Source organism: Xenopus tropicalis, chromosome 9 (assembly GCF_000004195.4).
Source record: "Xenopus tropicalis strain Nigerian chromosome 9, UCB_Xtro_10.0, whole genome shotgun sequence".
Classification (NCBI taxonomy): Eukaryota; Metazoa; Chordata; class Amphibia; order Anura; family Pipidae; genus Xenopus; species Xenopus tropicalis.
Genome location: NC_030685.2, coordinates 56,283,390 through 56,310,207, shown reverse-complemented (window position 1 = coordinate 56,310,207; position 26,818 = coordinate 56,283,390). Strand labels below are relative to the sequence as shown.

The following is a 26,818-nucleotide window of genomic DNA, read 5'->3' as shown; positions in this document are numbered from 1 at the left end:
TGAGTGCATCCATCTATTTATATATCCCTCCCTATCTCCCTGACAGCCCCAGTATAAGCTTCTACAATGAGCAAGTCTATGGCCCACTGAAGCATGACATTGTTTTAAACACTCTTATTGACTACACCTCACTGGATTCTCACGCAAACTTCTATATATTACAGATTCTTTCAGAACCAGTGTTTTCAGCCTCTGACCATATGAGAAATATATAATTCTTGCATTTTTATAATGGGTATAAACAGCCCTGTTTGACAATTTCTATGAATAGGGATTTCCATATACAAAGCATGTATAGGTTTATATTGAGTTGTGGCACGTAATTTCAATATATTAATATATCCTCATATTGCGAAAAATGGCTCATGGAGATGTTTGGACATTTCCCCAGCAGTTTTTCCTGGCTTCTGGTTATACACTCCTGCGGCATTACAGGCCAGAATCATGTGTCGATCAGATTTTTTTTTTTTTTACATGATTTTCATAGGCTGCAATGGGGGTGATTTTTGACATTTTGAAATCTCGCTTTTGAAAAATATAGGGCTGCTGTGCAATTTCTATCTCTAGATAAAACCTCCTTTTTATTCTGCCTCTAGCACATAATTTTATGGAAAGAACTGCACAGCACAGTGATGTTAGCTATGCCAATGCTAAGTTAGCTATATGGCATTTGAGCAAAGCCTGGTCTGTTTAAGCTGATCAGAATAGTGGTGCATAATGGCCTGCTAGACCTTTGGTGCATAGTTACTTTAATGTAGCTTTAATATTTATTGTTACCATCCCTCGAACGAGAGCTCTTATGCCGCATTCGGCATTAACTGGAGTAGCAAAAGCCTCATATAGTGGGCATAAATAGATGTTGTGTTTTTGATGGCAACCCCCCTCAAACATGAATATATATATACAAATATATATATATATATATATATATATGTGCACAATAACAAAATGGAAAACATAAGGCATATTTTATTATATCAAGCACGTTGACCCCACATTTAACAAGGCACATTTTATTATTTTAAGTGCGTTGCACCTGCATCAGTCTAGATCCTCTGCACTGACGCATAAAGAACATTAAGACATTCTGTGCATTAAACTACTTAAAATGCCTATGCACTTGCCATTTGTCAATCTTTGAGAGTAATATTCTGAGACAATTTGCAATTCTTCATTTTTTATTATTTGTAGTTTTTCAAATTTTGTTCAGCAGCTGTCCTGTTTGGAGTTTCAACAGCTGGTTGCTAGGGTCCAACTTAGCAAGCAACTTTTAACTTTTAACTGATCACAACTTTTTTTATTTTCTGTGGCAAAAGCTTGTGGCCTTTTTGCGAAAAAATTTGCAGATGATGAAATGTGAAATTTTGTTGCATTCTTGCCTGACCAAATAATTTGCTCATCACTATGCAGGACATATAGAAATTCCATTATGAAAACAGTAATATATATACAGGTATGGGATCCATTATCAGGTATGGAATCTAACTCGTGTCTCTTCCTGCCTGTCCGCTATCTCCACTTGGATGTACCAACGTTACCTTAAATCAAACCTCTCTTAGACTGAACTGGTTCTCTTTCCCCCATCCAATTCCCACATTGTTCCCGAGGTATCTATAAAGGTTAACAATTCCTCCATCACCCCATCTTCCCAGGCCCGGTGCCTTGGGGTTATCCTTGATTCTGCCCTGTCTTTCACTCCTCATATCCAATCACTTATCAAATCATGTCACTTTCACCTAAGAATTATTTCCAAAATATGATCATTTATCACCCAAGATGCTGCCAAAATTCTTATTCACTCTCTTATAATATCTCGCCTGGACTACTGTAACTTGCTATTAATTGGCCTTCCCCTCCAAAGACTGTCCCCTCTCCAGTCCATAATGAATACTGCTGCCAGGCTCATACACCTCTCCAACCGCTCCTCCTCTGCCATGCCACTGTGCCAATCCCTGCACTGGCTTCCCCTACCATCCAGGATAAAATTCAAACTAATGACTCTCACATTCAAAGCCCCACCCTACACCTCTGAACTTATCTCTAGGTAACAAATTAACGCATGCGGTTGCGCGTAAATTATATATGAGATATGTGACTTAACGCATGCGATAATCGCGCATTTTTTTTTGCGTCAATTTTAATGCAAAAAAGCATGCGATAATGCTTATCGACCTTTAGTGAATCAACCCTCTTATGTCTCAACCCTTTCTCCCTGTAGATTGTAAGCTCTTTTTGGCAGGGCCCTCTTCACCTTTTGTATCAGTTATTGATTGCTTTATATGTTACTCTGTATGTCCAATGTATGAAACCCACTTATTGTACAGCGCTGCGGGATATGTTGGCGCTTTATAAATAAATGTTAATAATAATAATAACCCATTATCCAGAAAGCTCCAAATTACAGGAAGGTCATCTACCATAGAATGCATTTTAATGAAATAATTACCATTTTCAAAAAACATTTCCATTTTCTCTGTAATAATAAAACAGTAGCTTGATCTAAATGTATCATTTATCATTATTAGAGGCAAAATAATTCTGTTAGCTTTATTTAACATTTACATAATTTTTTTCTTCCCGAGCATTCTGCATAACAGGTTCCATACCTGTAATTAAAATATTAAATGAGCACTATAGCAGTACAGGAAAACTGAACAGTGCAGATGTGAAGGACCAAGAGGCATTTTTCTTATCTCTCTGTCCTTGCAAAACATATTTTAAAGCCATTTCCTAAAGAATATATTATTAAGATGCCTATTGTGTTTATTACACTTATTGCTAAGAATTTGTTCTGTATTTTAGTCCTAGCTTATGGGAATTGAGGAAAATTCACAGTGTGCAGCTACTGCCATGAACATGAAGTCTGTGTAGATAGCTAATTAGTGTGTACTTTATATATTAAGCTTCCACTTTACTGCAGCACCAGGGAAATCTAACAAATGACAAATCTCTGTATGGTTTTAATGCAGCTCAGAAGCCTATAATTCAGTACCACAGGGAATGCATGAGACTGGCAAACTAGCAACTAAATATTAATGTTTCACATTAAATATAGAATTGGTTGAATCTGACAATAAAAACCAGTTGGCCTATATTGCCAGTCCATTACCTTACAGTGATGGTAAACATAGACTTGCTCACTTACACTGTATTGTGGGGATTCTCACACAGTCATAGCATACATACCACTAGGATACATACATACCAAGCATACATACCACTAGGAAAACGGACCACTATAGACTATTAAAACTTCCTGGGTTTGCCCCTAAATTTAAAATTATCCCAATTAAGAGAAGGATCATTTATGTAAAAAAAATAAAAATAAAATATATATATATATATATACTCTCTTTTCAATTACAAATGCTTCAGTAAGGCAGAAAGGGATCATTAACCTAAAGGGGGGGAGCGCTATTGGCTCTCTATGGCCAATATTGTTCAATTTGGCCACAGAGGTTATTCCAATAGTCTGGTGTATTTACAGCGCTGGCAACCCCCCTTTTTCTTTGGGAATTACCCGATTTTGAAGGCTCTCCCCAGTTCTCCTGTCCCCCAGCAGAATTCTCAAGATTTTTCTGTCTCATGATGTCCTCTGGTAAATTTTGGGTGAGTATATGCAGTAAGCATTTGGTGACGTCATTTGATGCAATTGCACATGAGCAGGTGCAATTTTTTAGCTGCATCTGTGATTTTGCCCATGCGCGTGACATCACTTCCGGAAGCATGCTGCTGTACGCCACATTTCTCCAGAGCAACCAAGCTGTCAGCAGCTCGGTATTCATTCCTGTTCCTGGATGACTCTATACTCTATTTTTGTGTCATTAACTTTAATTCTATTACATCAGAGTTATCAGAATTCAGCACACATGGGCAGGCTTTGTTGTGTAAAAAAAATGGAGTAAAAACTGCGTAATATTTTTACACGTTTTTTTACACGATGAACTTCTCCATTTATTTTATACAGCTTTTTACACCGTTTTGGCGAATTTTATATTATCCCAGGGGGCAGGTCACTTCACCGTTACCTGGCATGTAGCCAAATAGGTGGCTCTTAGCTTGTATGCCCAGTTTAAGATGGAACTTTTAGCTGAGCAACTGAACACACTGGGAAGACATAAAAACTGTAAACAAACACATCAATCAAAACAATGTGAATGAGGAAGCACATTTATGAAGAGTTATAAAACAAAAACTGCAATGTATTGTGCATGGCTGAATCAAAGATAAATGACATTTTAAAACTATCAATAGTTCCCCTTGCTTTTATTGTGCCTTGGAAGAGAACAGAAAATTAACTAAAATTGTTCTGTCTTTTGTGCAGTGTTCTACCTGAGAATATAATTTAGGATGTTTAATTCTTCAAACAAAATGCAATCTTTTCATAAATATCAGATAAGATAATTTAGCAGATAAAAACACATTTTAAGAAAACACAGTTTCCAATTTTAAAATGTGATTCCTAAATCTCAAGTCTTTGGTATGGATGGGTAACTATATTGTTTTTTAAGTGACAGGAATGTCAAGCATGTATGTTTCCAGCTGTTAAAAGATGTTAAAGAGATACTGGGGCTAAATTGGATTAGCAATTGGAAGCAATTAGTTGTATGTTTTGATAAGTCTACTTCAAAATGAAAGCAACTATATGATTGGTTGATATAGGTAACTACACTGGTGCAGTTTAGCTCATATATTAATAATTGAGCCCCATTGTCATAAAAAGTAGCACGTTTACTTTAAACTAAAAAAAGTAATAATTATTAAAAAAAAAAAAACCACAAAACAAATATCTATATATATATATAGACAAGCAGAGTACCGCACACAAAGGGACTTTATGAAAATAAAAAAGGTTTATTGGAAAAATCCGACGTTTCGAGCACCAAACTGTGCTCTTCCTCAGGGACAGTTTGGTGCTCGAAACGTCGGATTTTTCCAATAAACCTTTTTTATTTTCATAAAGTCCCTTTGTGTGCGGTACTCTGCTTGTCTATTGAACTGTTTGACCAGCACCGAGGGCAGTTGTTTTTCACTCAGAGGGTGTGCTCCTCTCTGTTCTTGTATATATATATATATATAGTTTTATGTGTGAACAAGATGTAGCCATTTTTTGTGCATTCATTGGGTAAAGTGTATTCCTGGTACTCATAAGTATCTTTATTGCCAGTCTATAGAGTACAGGCTCTTAGTGTAATTTCAGGCCTCTGCTCCTGTCCTTACCATTATGGGTAGTTCTGCTCTTTACTCTGCAATCCAAAGCCTTGTACTTTTTGTTCTTCTATTGAATGTCTTGCTTATTCTTGTTGACTCTTCACAGCCTTCCACTCATCAATCAGTGCCCATATTATTTCCTTTCCCTGTCTCTATTTAGTTGTTTCTTCCATTCTCTGTAATATGGCTTGCCTGAATAGTGCCAACTGTTCTTCAACATGCAACAGCTGGAACCAGTTGTAGAGCTGTGTTTGGTAATGACTAGTGGTGATGCCATCCTTTAGATTTTCTACTGATTAAGGTTTAGCTGATCTTTGTAATTGCCATCCATTCAGCTATAGCTCCAGTTCGTAACCTATTGTTGACTCCTGTGTAGCCTTTGACACTTTGCTGTGCTGAGCTCTATTGTTTGACTATTTAAATCATACTCCTCCAATACACCCAATACTCCAATACACCCAGCTCACAAGCTCCAAAGTAGTGGCATGCATTTACAGCACAATTACTTCTGACTTTAGTATGGGTTGCCTCAGAATTGTGCGACAGACTACTGCCCCCTCAGTAGCTGAAGCCCAAAAAACTTCTTGCTGAACCTTATGTTGCTGTTATTCACTATTCACTGCTCCAAGCTCTTTCTCTGAACAATGACTCTTATTTGGAAACCTTCCTACATTTAATTGCAGCATGTCCCACTGTCTCATTGTTTAATTAAATGAAGTTTTACCTGATAGTTTTACCTGATACTTGGATGGTCATTGGTCTAGTGATTGAGCACTCACAAAGTCTGGATGTCCACTGTCTCATTGTCTCTACCTCAAAGCACAGAAGCCAGTGAGCCAGATCTCTCCTTTACTCAACAGAATGTTACCCTCTAAGCTTTCCCCCTATATCTCCCAACCACAGCAACTACTACCTCCTAGAAGTAACTTCCACCATTCTTTCTCTGTAAGGGCCACTACATAGAAGGACTCTCTTTTAGCAAGGATGGTATTTTCAACATCTCCTCAATTACTTTGCATTCCTTAGCTTATGCACTACAAATGGTCTTGAACAATCATTTCCTTATAAAGCTTTATAGCTTAAAACAGGCTTAAATTATGCATAGCTTAATGTATCATAATTGAGGTGTTTTGCATAAAATTATGTGTTTTACAGTGTTGGACTTTCCCTCCTTTATTATGCTTTCTTATCTCTCTGCTATCTAATTCTATAATTACTATTGCCCTGACGACTCTCTGCATAAACATGATGAAAAACATAAAATAAGGACGTAAAAATAAAATGCATTAAACATGATAAGCATCAGTATGGATAAAGATGGATGTCACATAATTACCAGAAAGCACACATCTCTATACAGGAGAAGAAAACTGACTTGGGCTTTGAGGGGGAAAAAAAGCAAAATTTCATTTTAGGCCACTAAAACCACTTAATCAATTGCATAATTATTGCTTGTCACACATAAATGAAATGTTTGAATACTGAGATGATAATATTTGTTTAAGGTTATGTCCATATGAGGTGACATTAGTCAGTTGATGGTGTTGGTCAGCATCTGCACCCTCTGCTTTTATATGCACTGGTGAGAGCGACATGGGTCAGATGTCATCCCAAGAGACTGGGATTCTACAAGTAGTGAGCACTTAATCACTAGGCATAGCAAGTAGCTTGCAGTCCCAATGAGCTCTCTAATTTGTCTATACTTCATAATCGTTATTATTATTTTATTATACTTTATTGTAACTCGAACATTTATTTAAAGAGATACCATCACCAAAAATTAAAATAATTTCTTATACATATCATAATGTTGTATTTTCATGCTAGATATAATTTTGCCTTAAAAGTATTTGCCTGATGCTTTCACATTAACTTTCTAATCCACCATGTTTCTCTATGTGGGGGCTGCCATATTTGTGCAGCAGGAGTCTGTTAGCATTAGAAGCTGTAACTGACAGGCTGAGAAGGGACTGTCAGGTTGGAGTTAGGCTAACAAAACAGTCAGGGTTAGGAACTTCAAGTAACAATTACTTACAAAAGCAGCCCTATAAGCTAAAAATGGTCAACGTGACATATAGGGAACTTTTTATGTGCATTAATATTTTGAAGAGTAGTTTTTGGGTGTCAGTATCCTACATGCCAATTTGTGTCCTCTTCCCTTCACTGGCCAACACAGTGCATCAGAAGCTGTGTAAGAGGACAGGTACCAATATATTCATGTAGTGAGAGACGATTGTGCAACTGGTGTTCCTGTTTTTCTTGTAGTTATATAGTGGAAATAGAGATTTATCTTTTCCCTCAGTTATTGTCCTGTCTCTCTTATATGGTGTCCAACGGTGAGGTCTTTAAGGCACAGTATTGTATCACTGCTGATATGGGGGGTACTTCAGCTCCTGCGCTTGCATTCTATAAGAAGAAACTTGGGCCATTAGTGGTTATTAACAGGATTTATTGATACAACAACATACATCAGTGTGCTGGTGTATCAGTTTAATAGTAATGTTGAATTGATTGAAATAAAGGTGGAAATGTACAAGGTCCTGTTCAAAAACAAGTCTGTATCACTAGGATGTCATCAATGCAGTGGAAATAGGACAAAGGCTTTATAGAGCAGGTGGAGAGAAAGTCCCTTTCAAGTATTGCCATCTTCATCATCATCACCATCATTATTATTTTTTCAAATATCACAAACAAGTTAGGCAGCACTTATATTTATAACAAACAAGAGTTACAGAATAATCCAGCTCTGGAGCAACGAACACTGCAATTCTTTTTGTTAAAAAAGTCTAGTTAAATGCAATCTTCTAATTCAAATGATTAATTGAGATGATCCCAAATAGATATATGGGTAAAATAAGACATTTTTGTTGAAACACAGGATGCTTGTAAGTAGAAAAATTCTCCCCACAATCAACCATTTTCTAGTATTAACCATTCTAGGCCTCTGTGTATTTGAGTGTGGATTGCTGCGAGTTTATCATTAGGGCAGCAAATACAGCAGCAGTAGGTTTCATCATTAGGAATCAGCTATATTACATTAGAGAAATCCTGCCTCATATTGTTCAAAAATATCACATGAAGAACGCCAAGCACTCCAGACCCAAGGTTTTGCTATAAAAACGATCCTTTTTTGATTCATTAAAACGTTAGATGCCTCATATTGTTCAGTCTTCATACATTCCCTGCTCTGCTTGCAATACATTAGCAAAACATCAAACTGTGCTGAGTTAATCTACATGTGTAGCCAGGAACCCACTGCTTGTTTGGTACAAACACATACAGAGTATGCTGGGGTTCATTTACACATATTCTGGGTCAAAAGTCACTCACATTTTATCACAGCTCTCATAGCAACAAAGAGAAATTCTGGCTGTAACGAAACTCACGATATTGAATAATCCTCTGCAAACTAGGTGGATTTAATTAACATGTCTAATTTTTCCATCTGTCCTCCCTTGCTAATTACAGTTGCAAAGGCTTAATTTTTCACAGTCATATCACTTAAAGGCACTCTCCCATAGTCTTTGGCAGCATGTGCTAAGCCACTGTATGTCAGGGACATTTTCAATCTTTATTGACACCAGTGCAATTTGTATTAGCTGTGCTCATTAATGTTACTACAGAGTGGGAGTGGAGGAGTAATTGTGGATCTGTGGATCACATTTAGTGGATTAGATTTGGGGCCTATAATTTCATATAAAAGCTTTTTTGTATAACTGGGGTGGAAAGGCTTAAGGATGCCAATACACAAGCATACAGTGGCCACTGACTTGACAAGGCTGATCACTATCTGAATGGGCATTGTTCATATATTAGTCAGGCTTAGCAAAAGCCTCATCATTCAAGTTAAAAGGAAAATATACTCTCCATTTTGAAATGAGCTCATTCAGTGGGGCTTATGTTTAAAGGAAGCAAATTTCCCAAAATACATTTATTATACATACCTAAATCCATAGACTGAAAAAAACCCATAATAGTTTATTCTTAATTTGAATGCACTTTGCCCTAATCCCATTTAGTTTGACATAGTCATGCAACCCCTTCCTCACCTTGTATGATTGAAGTGCCTCTGCTTTCTAGGGAATCTCTGCACCCCCCACTATCACAGAGGAACTTCAAGTTCCAGAATCCATTACTTTATAATGGAACGGGGGGAGGGAGGCATTGCAAGCCTAAGGGACAATGGGAAATGGTTAGTCAGATTATTATAGTTACTTTCAGTCTGTGGAATCAGGTATGTTTGTATAAAAAAAACCACAAATCTCTATTTATATATGAAATCTGAATGTTCTTGGAAGGGGGTATATATAATCAGTAATCTGATGATTCTTCCCTTGAGTCAACCTGATTTAGCCTACTATTTAAGGGGTTAAATGAAGCAAATTTTTGTTTGCAGATCTGTCAAATGTAAAAAATTAAACGAAAAATGTTAGTGGTTTCAAAGATATTGGGTTTGACTTTTGAAACACTGTAATAGATTCCAGTTGATTAACAAAACTGGAGAAAAATTTCTACTTCATTGTTCCAGGAGTTAAAAATTACGGAAAAATCCCTTATCCGGAATACCATTGGTCCCGAGCATTCTGGATAACAGGTCCTATACCTGTATAGTGAAAGCAAGTTATGCCTTATGAGCCCTGCTCACAAGGACATACAATCTAAAGGGACTTCTTTTACTGTACCTTTTATACCTCCATATATATATATATATATATAGAGGAAAAGATGCCGCACTCACAGGTCTTAGTGTCAAAAAATAAAGCAAAGTTTATTAGGTCAGACTAACATTTCGGCTGTGGCTACAGCCTTTCTCAAAGTAGGGAAAGGCTGTAGCCACAGCCGAAACGTTAGTCTGACCTAATAAACTTTGCTTTATTTTTTGACACTAAGACCTGTGAGTGCGGCATCTTTTCCTCTAGATTTCGTTTTTCTATACTGCACCCAGGCACTTTTGTCTCCATCTTAACGTGAGTGCCGGCTCTCCATTACATTATATATATATATATATATATAAGAACAAACAGGAACGCACCATCTAAAAACCCTGGGTGCTGGCAAAAACAATAATTAACAAGCAGAGAGCCGCACACACAGGGACTTTGTAAAAAGATAAAGCATTTATTGAAAAAGATCCGACATTTTGAGCACTAACGGTGCTCTTCTTCACGGACAAACCAGTGTATGTGTGTGTGCACACATAAGCTACAGATATTAAAATATATATGCACTTTCATATCTAACTTTCTCGGTCGTCCCTAGGCAGCACAGGTACAAGTGGGTTAATGCAGTCTTCCCTTTAGGAGGCAGGATAGCAAACAAAAAAGGTCTGTCCCCCTGACTGCCCTCCCTCTTCCATGCATTAGCCCCACCTCCAGCAGTTTTTTGCTATCCTGCTTCCTGGAGGCAGGACGTTTGGGAGCTATGCTCCCTTCATTTTCCTTTATTTTTATTTTATTTTTATTTTATTTTATGTTATTTCTTTTCACTTATTACTATTCACAGGTGAAAAGACCATATCAGGACTACACCAGGACCGGGGGTGCAACTCTTCACCAAGGCATGCTCTCACGCTGCCAGGACTCCAGTTCCCCTCACCCCCCACATTCTCACTCAATGGCATGGCATGCCCTTACGCTACCACTACAGGGGGCAAAAGAGGGGACAAAAAAGGCATGCTACAGCGCTGCCTCAGTTTACCCCAACAGTGGGGACCCGGTTCACAGGGTATGCTGCAGCGCTACCTGAACCGAGGTCAAACTGACCCACATCTGAGACATGCTGTAGCGCTGTCTAAACAAGCCGCAAATCCCTCCCGCACCCGCTGATTATACCTGGGCGCGCTCTCCCAACACTAGGCGCCACTTTCAAATTCGGCGCCATTTTCTCCTTCGCGCCGGTGCGCACCAGCCGGAAGCCGCATCAACGCACTTCCGCTGAGTCACAGAGCAGGGAAAGCACAGCGCGCAGTTCAGCGCACATTCCACACACGGAGAGGGTTTTTGCTCGGGCCAGGCAGAGGAAGCGCAGCAGGCACTCCAAGCCCCCACACAATAAAGGTACGGCTGGCACAGCACCTTCCTTTATTTCTGTGAATTTTTATTTTCTACTAAACAGCCTAACATGGCGTCTGAGGTGGCTAACTCCCCCAGACCAGATACAGGGGACCCTCCAAGACCCACAGAACAAAGTCAGGGTACAGGCAAAAGGCAGAATAAACGCTCCAAGCCCAAAGAGCATGCTCAAGACAGTAAACGTAGCAAGCTCTCTCTGCAACATACAGAAAGCTCATCTGACATTCCGGACTGGTTTAAACCCTTCCAATCCACTTTACTAGGCATCTCTTCCTCACTTGAAAAGCTATCCACAGTACAACCTCCTCATCAGAGTGTTACATCAGACAAAGTCTCCACACCTGGCCCATCGACTAGTGCACCACTAGATCCCATACAACCACAAACAGAGGCCTATACCTCAGAGGAAGAGAACCCAGACCTCAGTGACTCGGAATCTACAGACCCAGTCACCCACTCATCCGGGTTATTCCATAGATCCCAGTCTGAAGCAGTTAATGTACTACTCACGGACATGTTCCAAACTCTGGGCATCCAGGAGGAGGCAAAAGAGCAAAAGACACTAGACAAACTATTTGGTTCATCTCACCGACACCAAAAGCATTTCCCAGCACATGAGACAGTTCAGGAGCTCATTAAAAAAGAATGGAAAACCCCGGATCGCAGATTAGCTAAGGACAAACGAGTTGACACTCTTTACCCATTCGACCAATCACACAAAGACCTGTGGGACAACATCCCTAAGGTAGACGCACCGGTAGCTAGACTGGCCAAACGCACCACCATCCCATTAGAAGACGGAACGTCTTTTCGGGACCCTATGGACAGAAAGGCTGAAAGCCTACTTAAGAATATTTTTTCTGCCACTAATACAGCTTTCAAACCCACGATAGCCTCAGCCTGTGTATCACGCACGGCAGTATTATGGCTCGAAGAAGCCCTCGCTGCATCCACAGACGAATCTTTCGATATGCACAGTCAGCTGTCAAAGATACTCAATGCGGTTCACTTCCTTTGTGACTCCTCCATGGACACACTACAGAACTTGACTCAATTATCAACAAAATCACAGGCGGAAAAAGTAATTTCCCCCCGCAAGACAAGAAAACACGGCAGTTCGGCTCTCAACCCAAACAGCTACACCGGCCGCTCCCCCCAGCACTCCAGGCCACAGAACACATATTCAGGGCCCACAAAGACCTACCGGCCCAATAAGAAACCGACCTGGAACACACAGAGACGCCCCTTCAAGGGACCTTCAGAAAAATCCCAGGATGCATGAAGTCCAAGCCCCTCCCGGGATACAGGAGGCAGTAGGGGGCCGCCTCCTACTCTTCAGGGAGGCATGGCTGTCCACTACTACAGACAAATGGGTCCATCAACTCGTTTCGGCGGGCTACAGGATCCATTTCCACCACTATCCCCCCGAAAAATTCCTACAATCAAATACGCCTCCCACGCCCCAAAAGAGAATTGCACTCCAACAAGCCATAGACAACATGCTAATCTCCAAAGCTATTGTACCGGTCCCTTCGGCAGAAAAGAAAAAAGGTTTTTACTCAAACCTCTTTCTAGTTCCGAAAAAAGACAGATCGTTCAGGCCAGTCCTAGACCTGAAGGCCTTGAACAAATTCCTACTGGTACCATCATTCAAGATGGAGTCCCTGCGTTCCGTCATAGCCAATGTACAGCAGGGAGATTTTTTCACGTCCATCGATCTTCGGGATGCTTATCTACACATCCCTATACACCAAGATCACCAAAAATACCTGAGATTTGCATTCGCGGGAAGACATTTCCAGTTCCAGTCGCTTCCCTTCGGTTTAGCCACGGCTCCACGAGTTTTCACGAAGGTAATGGCAGCTCTAGTGGCCTACATGAGACAACAAGGACTACACGTCCTTCCCTACCTGGACGACCTCCTGCTCAGAGCTCCGTCCTACCCTCAGTCACTGGTCGGGACCAACCAATGCATAAACACCATAGAAGCACACGGGTGGCAAATACAACCCAAAAAAAGTACCTTACTTCCAACGCAGTCCATCGTCTTCCTAGGGGTACGATTCGACTCCAACCAACACATGGTGTCTCTTCCAAGGGAAGAGGAGGCGTCTACGGCCACAGAACGGTGCAAGGACAATGGTCCCCACAAGAGACAAAACTCCACATCAATCTGCTGGAAATTCGAGCAGTATATCTTTCCATCACCCACTGGGCACACCTACTGAATGGACGCCCGGTGAAAGTACAGTCGGACAACGCCACCACAGTGGCCTATATAAATCACCAGGGAGGCACAAAGAGCAACGCCTCCTGGAAAGAAGTATCAAAGCTACTCCAATGGGCAGAAAACAATCACGCCCACCTCAAGGCAGTGTACATACCGGGCCATCTCAACTGGGAAGCGGACTTCCTCAGCAGGAACTTCGTAGACCCAGGAGAATGGTCTCTCCACAAGGCTGTTTTCCAACAACTCACACGCCGCTGGGGAACCCCACAGGTGGATCTGATGGCCTCCAAATTCAATCACCAGACTCCTCGCTATTGTACCAGGTACCGAGACCCAAAGGCATTCGCAATTGACGCAATGACCACACCGTGGGACTTCACACTGGTGTACATCTTTCCTCCCATCCCCATGATCCACCCAGTACTTCGCAGGCTCCTCCAATTCCAGACGACAGCCATCGTCCTCACCCCGTTTTGGCCACGAAGGCCGTGGTTCTCCGACCTTCAAGCTCTGGCAGTAGCTCCGCCTTGGAGACTCCCCTTGAGACCAGACCTCCTGCACCAGAATGAACTGCTCCACCATGGGCTGGAAAACCTGGCTCTCACGGCATGGCTATTGAGACCGCCATCTGGTCACAGAAAGGCTTCTCCGATAAGGTAACATCTACACTGCTAAAAGCCCGTAAACCAACTACTGCCACATCCTACCATCGAATTTGGAACACCTTCCTCTCAAGGTGCGGCGAAACACAACATAATACTTCCAAATGCCATCTCCCTACGCTACTGAGTTTCCTCCAAGAGGGATTGGACAAAGGCTTAGGAGTTAACTCCCTTAAGGTACAAGTGTCCGCCCTATCACTACTGTTTCAAGACCAACTCGCACTGCACCCAGATGTCAGGACATTTCTGCAGGCGGCGACACACATCAAGCCTCCATACAAGGACCTTATCCCACCATGGGACTTAAACCTAGTGCTCCGGACTCTACAGACCACACCCTTCGAACCATTAGCTACTATTGATTTAAAACTCCTAACCTGGAAGGTAGCCTTCCTGGTGGCAATCTCGTCAGCCAGACGAATTTCAGAGTTGGGGTCCTTATCCCACAAAGCACCATACTGTATTTTTCACGAGGACAAGGTGGTACTCAGAACCCCTCCCACATTCCTACCTAAGGTCACCTCAGCCTTTCACCTTAACCAGGAGATCGTACTCCCCTCGCTTTGCCCCAAGCCATCATTACCACAAGAACGACGGCTCCATAACCTTGATGTGGTAAGGGCACTAAAGTTCTATATTCATAGGACAAAGGACTTCCGCAAGTCGGATTCACTGTTCGTTCTCTACGGTACACAACACAAGGGCGCTAAGGCTTCCAAGGCATCCATCGCCCGCTGGATCAAAAGCTTGATTACCTCAGCCTACCGGGACAAGGGACTACCCGTCCCGTTCAAGATGTCGGCTCACACTACCAGAGCCCTCAGCACGTCATGGGCACTGGCCAATGCAGCGTCCGCTGAACAGCTATGTAAAGCCGCTACGTGGTCCTCCATACACACCTTCACAAAGTTCTACAAGTTCCACGTGTTCTCTTCGGCCGAAGCAGCCTTTGGCCGCAAGGTTCTTCAAGCCGCGGTGGAAACATAACGCTTACCTTCAGTTGCCATGTTAGAGCACTTTCACAACCTCGTTATCCTCCAAATTAATCTGTTCCTATTCTTGTTCTCCTTAATCCCACCCACTCTAACTGCTTTGGGACAAACCCACTTGTACCTGTGCTGCCTAGGGACGACCGAGAAAAGAGGGTTTGTTACTTACCGATAAAGCCTTTTCTCGGAGTCCCGTCACGGCAGCACAGGGAGTCCCACCCTCTTTTTACCTTATTCAGCTGTGCTAGCCGTAACTGCTGGAGGTGGGGCTAATGCAGGGAAGAGGGAGGGCAGTCAGGGGGACAGACCTTTTTTGTTTGCTATCCTGCCTCCTAAAGGGAAGACTGCATTAACCCACTTGTACCTGTGCTGCCGTGACGGGACTCCGAGAAAAGGCTTTATCGGTAAGTAACAAACCCTCTTTTTAGACATATATATTGTAGCACAATGTTTATATAATTATTATGTGTATTTAACCTTGTAATTTATTATACTGATGCTGATTGGATAAGGTTTAAATTTAAATGACACAGTCACTTCCTGTTTGAAAACCGAAACAGACAGATTTTTGTAGCTCAGTAAGGGCTGTGACAGACGAAGAATTAGTCGCCACGTGACAAATCTCCCTTGTCATGGGCGACTAATCTCCCCAAAATGCCATCCCACTGGCTAGAATGTAAATCACCAGTGGGATGGCATACGCAACGCCGCGATTTGCCAAAGTCGTGGAAGTTTCCTCTCAAGGCAACTTCCGCGACTTTGGCGTGGTGACTAATCTCCCCGTATCACAGCCCTAAAACAGATTTTTATTTTTTAATCTTGACCCATGAGTACATTGAATGTTTATTTTATAAGCTTGTGTTCCTAGGTATTGGTACTGGCATATTCCTGAAACCTTCTGTGGAACTTCGAAAAACCTACATTGTTGAAGAAGTTCAAAGGATAACAGCCTAAAGCATCTGCACTATACTCCAGCCACAAGGGAAGGAAATAAAATTGTTCATAAACTGTATATATAGTACATAATCCCTACTGGAGATTTAGACATTGTGTAAATGCTAATCACTTATATGGACATGAAGGAACTATTCTGGACATTATGTTTTTAACACAGATACATATACCAAAAGATGAAGAGTTTGGCACCTATATATGTTATAGGTCAGTTAACACTGGAGTTAATAAACACAGTTATTGAGAACAATTTTACAATAATTAAAAACTGAGCCAAGAACGATATACAAAACTGCTGCAATTGTTATTCCTTTGCAGTGTGGATGCGCCATAACCAGAATATTTTGGCTGCAGAGGACAGCCAATTCCTCTTGAAAAAGCTTGAAGTCCCAGGAGATGCATCAAGATTAGTGGTTGATTTTATCTTATTGTATTTATACATTGCTTCTATTTATTTATTTACTGTATATACTCGAGTATAAGCCGATCCAAATATAAGCCGAGGTACCTAATTTTACCTAACAAAACTGGAAAAACTTATTGACTCGAGTATAAGTCTAGGGTGGGAAATGCAGCAGCTACTGCTAAGTTTTAATAATCAAAATAAATACCAATAAAATTACATTAATTGAGGTATCAGTGGGGTATATGTTTTTCAATATTTATTTAAAAGAAAAACAGTAAACTATCTCTGTAAGCAGAGAAGAGGGTCAACAAAAACAATATGAGTACTACCCCACGCTCATTGCACATTGGCAAACTGGCAGCAGACCCATTCCCGGAGGGATGTAAGGGGAAATAAGTATTGCTAGTGGGAGCCTAGGCCAGGGAACTGGAGGGTCTGGCTGTGGGTGGCCTAATATGCACACAAAGGAGAGAGGGTGCTTAGTCTAGAGGGACCCATGGCACCCGACTCGAGTATAAGCCAAGGGTGACTTTTTTCAGCACATTTTGGGTGCTGAAAAATTAGGCTTATACTCTAGTATATACAGTATTTTACACTGCCCTATGTTGCACCATGTAATACAGCAGACTGTTCTTAATTAAGAAAATTAGAATAACTGGCAGGGAAGTTTCGATCCCCTTGTGTGCTGTGAAACATATCAGCTTTCTTTGAGATTTGGCATTTGAGATTTGGTGGGTGTATGGAAAGCCAAATGTGAGGCAACTGCACACACTTTTGGAGAAGTATTAAAGAGCTGAATGCTCAGATAGGTTTTTATTCTGTTTTTGGGACAAAAGAAAACATTAAATGCTCAGATTTGGTTCAGCCATAACACAAAATTGTACTGAATCTCGTACAAAGTTCAGTATAAGTTACATAGTTACATAGTTACATAGGGTTGAAAAAAGACCTGTGTCCATCAAGTTCAACCCATCCAAGTAAGCCCAGCACACACAACCCACACCTACCAATCTATACACTCACATACATAAACTATAAATACAACCACTAGTACTAACTGTAGATATTAGTATCACAATAGCCTTGGATATTCTGATTGATCAAGAACTCATCCAGGCCCCTCTTAAAGGCATTAACAGAATCTGCCATTACCACATCACTAGGAAGGGCATTCCATAACCTCACTGCCCTCACCGTGAAAAACCACCTACGCTGCTTCAAATGGAAGCTCCTTTCCTCTAATCTAAAGGGGTGACCTCTGGTGCGTTGATTGTTTTTATGGGAAAAAAGAACATCCCCCAACTGCCTATAATCCCCTCTAATGTACTTGTACAGAGTAATCATGTCCCCTCGCAAGCGCCTCTTTTCCAGAGAAAACAACCCCAACCTCGACAGTCTAACCTCATAGTTTAAATCTTCCATCCCCTTAACCAGTTTAGTTGCACGTCTCTGCACTCTCTCCAGCTCATTAATATCCTTCTTAAGGACTGGAGCCCAAAACTGCACCGCATACTCAAGGTGAGGCCTTACCAGGGACCTATAAAGGGGCAAAATTATGTTCTCATCCCTTGAGTCAATGCCCTTTTTTATACAAGACAGCACTTTATTTGCTTTAGTAGCCACAGAATGACACTGCCTGGAATTAGACAACTTGTTATCAACAAAAACCCCTAGATCCTTCTCCATTAAGGATACCCCCAACACACTACCATTCAGTAGATAGTTTGCGTTTATATTATTTCTACCAAAGTGCATAACTTTGCACTTATCAACATTGAACCTCATTTTCCAGTTTGCTGCCCAGTTATCTAATTTTGTCAAATCGCTCTGCAAAGCGGCAGCATCCTGCATGGAACTTATAGTTTTGCACAATTTAGTGTCATCAGCAAAAATAGAAACAATACTGTCTATGCCCACCTCCAGGTCATTAATAAACAAGTTAAACAGCAAAGGCCCAAGGACTGACCCCTGCGGTACTCCACTAACCACACTGGTCCAATTAGAAAATGTTCCATTTACCACCACTCTTTGTACTCTATCCTTCAGCCAGTTCTCTATCCAATTACAAATATTATGTTCTAGGCCAATATTCCTTAATTTGATCATTAACCTTCTGTGAGGTACTGTATCAAACGCTTTAGCAAAGTCCAAGTAGATGACATCAACTGCCATTCCAGCATCAAGGTTCCTACTCACCTCCTCATAAAAGGCAACTAAATTAGTCTGGCAAGATCTGTTACGCATAAAACCATGCTGGCACAAACTAATAGTATTGTGAACTGCAATGTATTCAAGTACCCTATCCCTTATTATCCCTTCCAAAAGTTTTCCTACTACTGATGTCAGACTAACAGGCCTATAGTTTTCAGGCTGAGAACGGGATCCCTTTTTAAATAACGGCACCACATTAGCAATCCGCCAGTCTCTTGGCACCATGCCAGACCTCAATGAATCCTGAAAAATTAAGTGAAGAGGTTTGGCAATCACAGCGCTCAGCTCATTTAATACCCTGGGATGATTTTGTAAAGCACTGTAAAACATGTAACACTGCTAAAGTTACACTTTAGTCTCTCTGTGGGTAAACATGAACATATTTATTCTAATGTGATGATTTGCCCATTATGGAAGGAGCAAATTGTACAAACACTGCTAAATGCAAACACATTTCTGAAGGATATGAAAGCAAATTAGGAACATCCTAAGCAGTATGGCAATAATAATCTTGTAGGATGATTTGACCCATATACAAAGTTATCCTGTTTAGGAGGCATAAATTACCTTTACAGGTGCAAGCAATTGTTAATTTCATAAGGCTAGGGCTAGATATTAGGGGGAAGTGCTGGAAGGGTTTTACCCTAATCTTAAGGGTGGTATAATACAGAAATTCAAGGTGGTATACTACAGAAATCAGTTTTAATATGCTGCTCTCCAATGGGTCCTCATACTACAACTCTCAGATCCCTCCAACAGCATTTGGCTGCCAGTGGGATTCTGGGACTCTCACTAAAACAAAAAATGGAAGACTACAAACTGGACACCCCTGATATATAAATAAAAAATATGGCATTTTATATACATTATTATATGTCATGTGTAGGTTTATCTACATTTGTATCCCCAAGGGGCTCCTTCAGTGATAGGGCACCAGCAGAACAGTCTTCCTGTATCTTATATTAAGGATATTTAAAAAAAAAAAAAAAAAAAAAAAATATATATATATATATATATATTTTCCCCCAACGTAAGTCTTATATACACCAGTGTATACAGTATATTATATTATGTTACACATGGTGCTTTAATTGCTGCCATATTTCTAGCGCTTTGATCACCAATGCAGAGCCAGATAAAGCCTATGATTAAGGGTACATGCCCAAAATGCATCAGGCATTGGACCTTGTTGTGTTTAGATGGTTTTAAAGATATAAATAAAATCATGTTTTAACCAAGAAGACCCAGGTTATGTGGTGTGCTGTCCTGTTTGGATTGTGGTTGAAATGCCGCTTGAACCAGCATCTCTGGAAAGGGTCAGAGATCAGCAAGAGAATCAGAGGAGGGTGAGATAAGCTGGTGTGGCTATCATCTTTGTTTCCATACCATTATGGAGTATCCAAAAATGTCCATCACGGCCCCTATGTCTGTAGCAATCTTACAGACAGATATGTGTCAATTGACACTTATGGGTAGGTTATCATGCATTAAACAGGGGCAAAAAGCATCTTAAAAAAAGTATCTAAGAAAAAGTATGTAAGATTCTTAGCAATTTGATTTTCACAGGGTTTTTCAAATCTATTCAAAATCAGTCACACTGGATGCATTGAGTGCACTACAGCAGTTTGACTAATTTGATTAATGCCCTTATATTATTGTGTTAGAGTCTGCAAACAATTATATGCATGCATCATTAGATTTCACAGCATAACAAAAGGTTTATGTTTCCGATCACTTTCCAATTCCCCAAAGAGTAAAATCAATATATAATGTTTCTTGTACTTAACGATATAGCCTTTTCTCTTTGGTTTTGTTATTTACTGATGCCCTTCTCAGTCTGATTATATATATGCTCTCTGCAATCTGTTTAGACTTTGTAGACACAAAGTGAGAAAGTTTTTCAACTGATTTCCATGTACTTTGTATCCCGCAGCATGGTTTGGTTATTAATATCTCATTACACCGCCCTTTGCAGAGCCGTGCAGGCAGGTGGACTGAGACAGGCTACAAAGCATTCCTTGTACTTGTTGCATTTCCACATGAACTTTTGTTGCTGCTTCGCTTGCTGAATATAAAATCTGCCGGCTTTGTTGGCCCCAGTCCCAGGGACAAGAAATATTCTCTACGGCTCTGTCCAAGGTGCTGAATTTAACAATGGTTTCTATATAAACAAGGCATTCTAATAACCAGGTTACTACCTTATCTATCAAGGAGATTTACATAAGCAAGGGAGCCACCATGTTCAAAGTGATAATGAGAAGTATATCTGTATATTCCTTGGTTGCCAATAATAAAAAAATTGGATTGCATGTTTTTTGTTTTCAACAAAAATTTAGTTCCATATAACTACAATTGTATCTACATTTATAATTGTCCCAATTAAACTTCTACATACTGTATGTTACTAACATATATAATGTTTACACAAGCAGAGTAAGCATCCAAATGCACTTAAACAGCATGCAATACACATCGATAATGTAGATCTGGGAGTAAGTGATGCAAACAGTGTGATATTTTTAACACCCACAAGGATGCTTAGGTCTTCTATAGCAGGGGTTAAACTATTTTCCCTATTGTTGGAAAGCATTCATACAATTATGTCATGGCACATGCCGCCAATTCTAGGGTACATAATGTAAAACGACTTGGCAAAATAATGAGATGTAAAAGATGTTGATTCTTAAAGCTTCGCTTCACTCCAAATTGCATAAATTAAACACTAAATTGCAATGAGAAGGGGAACATATTGACTGGAAATGAAACATATCAGCAGAGGCAGTATTTACATTGTTCAATCTGAAAGGAAACGTAATAAGCAATTCTTGTTTAAGTCGTACAGTCACCCATATTTCTGTGACGGTGCCTCTACTAAAACATATGTTGTGTAAGATAGGAATGGTTAAACCAGACAATGGCAGATATTTAATAAGAAATCCAAAGCTCTGAGTATTTAAACCCTGTGAAGAGTCGTTTCTGAGATGACAGTGTGTCATCTCTGCTGGAATGAGAGCAACCCCAAAGCACCTCAGTATTATAAGGATCAAAGGGGAATCTTTGAGATGCATATTCTTCCTGATACCTAGAAATCTTCCTACATTCCCTAGAAGTCTAGAATAGTGGCACCTTTGCCACCATTTATTGCCCCTAGTGCAGTATACTGTAAACAGCATATGTATGGTTTGACTGGTTAAACTCTCCATCTTTCCCTGCTCAACTCTTAAACAGCTTTTCATAGAAGACCAAGTTAGTCACTCCCAAGACTGGTGTTAATGTTAAATGCACAGCAGAATGTTGTGATACTAAATAATTGCAAAAATAACTACTGTAGGCTCCTTTGTCTATTTTTTACAATTTACAAACCCAAAACCTGAGAAGATGCTAAAGCTTTGTTTGTTTCTCTCTGAATTCCTGTATGTGCTAATTAGGGTATAACCTCAGCATGTTTGCACACACGCAGTACATATTATATTGTTTAACTGCACTGTTTTTGGCATTCATATCAAAGAAGTTCTGTCTATGACCTTCTAGTTGATAACAATTCCCAACATCCATTCATACAGCTGAAGACTGATTTGAGTTGTATTCAACAACAGCTGGGGGGGGGGGGTCACAGGCTGCACATTTTTGTTTGCATGTAAATAGCAATGCTTTGGGAGTCAAAAGTGAAAAATACACCACAGCAGCATGAGCACTGGATGCTGAGTGCAAGGATTTTGGGTGATAGGGGTGCTCTGATGCAAGTCTGAGCTCTAAAAAGGTATATGTGTAAAAACACTGAAAAGAAGCGTCTCTTATGCAATAGGCACATTATTGATTGATCTGTACATTCTCTGGCACTTATTATTAAAACTGCATCTGAAGAATATCTGGCAAGTATGTATAGCCCAGAAAGTATTGCATTTTACTAATGTTTCCCTTTGCCTTCTGATAAATATACCCTTAAATAGCAGCACATTGGCCAGTCTAACCCTGCGATGTAACCTATGAAGTCACCACAGCAAGCAGGGGAAAGGCATCTCCTAAGAAAGCAAGGCATGCAAACTTCATGTCCCTGTGATCAATGGGCAGCTTTGTCTTTGTTCTTCCCCCACTTGATGCTCAATGATAGGCTTGCTTCTCTACTGAGGTAATGACAATACAAAAACCTTTCTTACTGGCCCAGGTAGGTAAGGTCTCAAATGTTATAACATTAATGAATTAGATGATTTTTTTAGAACGCACAAAATGGGTACACACGCTAAAATGTAAGTTTAGCATTACTTACGGGTACCGTCGAATCTTGTAGCTATGGTATCCAAGAAAGTATTTTGTGGGGCCAGCAGCCCTTTCATTACCGGCATCTTGGGCTACAGAACTGCTTTATGCAGACACGTCTTTTATAAAGCTCCAGATCCCCGCAGAATAGAAATATTCGTGCCTGGCATGGCTCTCCTTTGTGCAAAGATTGCCAGCAGTTGCTTACAAAGGGATAATGGAAATGTGAGGAGCAGCAGGCAAAAGTTGAGTGCAAGTGAGCGGAGCCGGGGGTGCGCGGCAGGCACAGGGTTAACCGAGAGAGCCCGTACCGCTCGCCTGTAGCTGTCCAGCCCTGTGGTGCTGATTCTGACTGGGGATGAACGATCTCCCTTTCCCCTGTGTGCGCTCATTCTCTTCTTTTCTTGGGCTCTGGCAGCTGGAACATCACGTGGTCTCCCAGGGAGGAGAGAAGGAGGGCTGAGCAAGGAGAGGCAGCTCCCAGGTAACGGGCTGTATACGAGCTGTGAGGATGGGTAGGGCTCCAGGCTTCCTGCATTCAAACTGCTGCTGCTGCTGCTGCTTGGACGCACCTGAATGTTAATACACAGACACACACAGAAACACAAGCACATGCATTCATTTGTATAGCTGTCTTACAGTGTAAGCAGGACAAAATGTATATACATGTGAGAGGGTTCCATGTGCAAAAGATAAGTAGGTGTAAAGTATCCAAAAAGCCATCAGCAAAGCAGTCACAGTATATATATATAATCATACATTTCATCATACAATCATACATCAGGCAGATATGGCACTACAGGAAGATTTTTATTAAGGCTAAGGAAGGTTTAGCCATTCCCACACTGCTAGGATTGCTCAGGAAAAATACAGATAAACAAAAACTACCTGCATCCTATATCTTGCTTTGATGCTTTAGTGCTGCTTTGTTTTAGTAACTTTAATTGTCTCTGCTTCCCATTCCACACAGATGATAACCCTACAGCTTCTGTTAAGCTTTAGCTCTACATAACTTCATTAACCCTTCTCTTGCCCTAACCAGCCATGCAGTCTTTTAGTTTTTTAATCTAAACAAATGTGAAAGTCTGTCTTGCTAAGCCTTATTCCCTGCGTGTCTGACTTCAATAAGGTGATGGTTATTTTAGAGCTTAAACTTCTATACTGGTACCAATGCTATTTTCCACCTCAGGCCCTCCACTATATCTAGCCACTAGGTTAACTCCAAGGGGACAAAGCATAGGTTCCATCCAATGCCCATGCAAAAGGGAATGCTTCCCCCACAGAGACTTCATGAGCAGTAGGGGGACATTAAATGTTTCACATCTATTACAAGAAATAAGCATCTTAAAGAATGAGACCTAAAGATTATCATTATTCTGAAGCTTTTTAAAATTTAGTATAAAAATAAGATATAAGTGATCAATCATACAAACTGATAGGGTTATGCAGAAACATTCTATGGCAAAGCATAATGCAGTTGTATTTATCTAACAACTACACACAATTTTCATGCATTGCTAAAGTACAATGCAATTCGGAAGCAATCACGCTGACAATTTCGAAGTCTAAATGGTGTCACTCCCACAGCTTCCTGACAAAATGACATCTATGCACTATTATTTAGCTGCAAATGCTCTGCTTCAATTGGCACAGGCCACTGTGAAACCCCTGCATAGTGCATTTATTGCTGCACCTCCTATGGAGTAGGTGGTAGCATTCACCTGCGTAAATAGGTGTTCTTCTGTGCTCAATTTAGAACAGGAGGTGGGATGGACCTAGTGGTGCCAAGTAGAACAAGTGCAAGGAGTGCCTTTTGTGGCAAACACATTTAATGAATGGGATTTTTTCATGTAATCTAAATGAAATATAAACCATCAACCTGCTTTCCATTCTTTTTCTTACAATAAATTGGTCCAGTTGTGTGCATTCCAGATGTAGCAATTAAGCATTCCTCTGCAGTACTGTATGCTTTATTTTTGAATAATTTCAAACATTATAGTCTGTATTATTAAAAATAGCTAGAATTTTAAAAGGAGTTATTGTTTCATTATCTTACTAAATTTAATTATTTACCTTTTACAGCTATATGAATGTAATTTGATGCAGGTCCGGACTGGGATTCAGAATAGGCCCTGCATTTCAAGTACACAGAGGCCCAAATATCCCCCCACAGGCCCAATAAATAATAACTGTCTATGGTATTTTAAAGATATTCTAGTAGTAATAATTCACAAAAATCATTGAATACAATACAGTTGCTTGATTAACCCTGTATACCAAAATTATTAAAAGAGTCACTGTCTCAAATTTACATGTGGATATGCAAATAATTCTATTAACAAGAATATATAAAAATGTATTAATGAATTAAAACATTTATAGCAGAAGAGCCTGACATAAACAAATGCTGCTGTGTTTAGGTTTTGATTGCTTGTATTGGATACCAAGGCTCTTCTAAAGTGTCATGATTATCCATCTCATCTCATGCTTTTTGTTCTCTATACTAATTACAGTCAGGACAGCACAGGGACAGTATTAGTTATGCAGCTAAATTAGTGTGTTGTGGCAGATATTGTTTCCTTAGCACATAATGAACATTATTTGTATTAGGTTCGAAATCTGTTATTCTTACAGAATTTAGGATCCAGTATAGGATACCGTAGGAAATCACCAATAGTAGAGTAGTAATAGTAGAAAAAAAGGCTAATGTCAGACAAGGCACAGGCACAGCTACTCTCTATCTGCATTTTTTCTGCATGAGGAGAAAAGCAGAGAAGAGTAGATGATACCCTGATGTTTCTATACTGACAGGTATGGTGTTGGACTGTGTGCTGAGCTTTGTCTGACATTAGCCTTACAATCTTTTTTAACTCAAGTTTTAGGGATTTCAAGACACAAGGCTTCCAGCAAATCCTATGCCATCACAATTTTTAGGCAACTGAACATGTATTGCCCACTCTCTCACCATGGCCATGTGTTATATTACATAAAGATTTAATAAGATGTAATTTTACACATTTAATAAAATATGGCAACATTTAACAATGTTTTTGCTCATTTCTGTAACTAAACTCCATAAAAATGTTTATTGTAAAGTACATTTATTATAAAATGTGTCCTGATCCTGCATTTCAATAAGCTCACAATTATATGCATAATTATTTTTGCCAAGTTATATTAAAATCCAGAAATATTGTATATTTTTCAGACATTTCCATATGTGTGGGTACATCACCAATACATCCCAACCTGGAGCCATTGCGTGGGGTTGGGTTCAAGCACACAGAGCAGATTTTGGCAGAGAACTGCATATAAATCTGCTCCTTGTGCCTGCACCCATCCCCACACAATGGCCCCAGGTGCAGGCACATCAATAAGCTTTTTGGAGTGTAGGGGTGGACTCTCAGCCTGCTTTTATCTGCAGGCAAACAATCCACCCTCAGTTTTACTAATTGCATGCACAGCCCATTCCAAATCCACAGCATCTCAGTAGAATGTAAATGCAGATTTTGACTTTGCCATTCCAGAAATTTCTGGGTCTCTGATTAATCAAGAAAAAAAATTGTTTTTGGGGTTTGGGAAAACAAACCTTGTTTTAAGCACAGTAGCATTATAGAAGCTGCATCTAGACTTTAGATATTAGGGCTAAAATGTGGTAGGGGTGAGACCAGTTAAGGTAAGTTTCAGTACTGCAAAAGATGAAAGCTGATCTATATGGAGAAAATTAAGCAACATTTTTGGTTCTTCTCTTTCCAGGATCCAAAATCTGAACCTATGAAATAATGCTCTGTGGGAGAATAGTGTGAAAGAAGTGATAGGGAGAAAAA

The 26,818-nt window shown here is 40.2% G+C and overlaps 1 protein-coding gene across 1 annotated transcript in view; it reads right to left on the bottom strand.

The window, feature by feature from the left end:
* LOC100492237 (potassium voltage-gated channel subfamily H member 8) overlaps positions 1–23,558 on the bottom strand; it is a 220,637-nt gene extending 197,079 nt beyond the window's left edge. Inside the window, exon 1 of the mRNA XM_018097592.2 lies at positions 23,002–23,558. Coding sequence (XP_017953081.2) covers positions 23,002–23,077 — 76 coding nt within the window. The 5' untranslated portion in view covers positions 23,078–23,558. The remainder of the gene's footprint in view (positions 1–23,001) is intronic.
* Between the last annotated feature and the right edge of the window lie 3,260 nt (positions 23,559–26,818).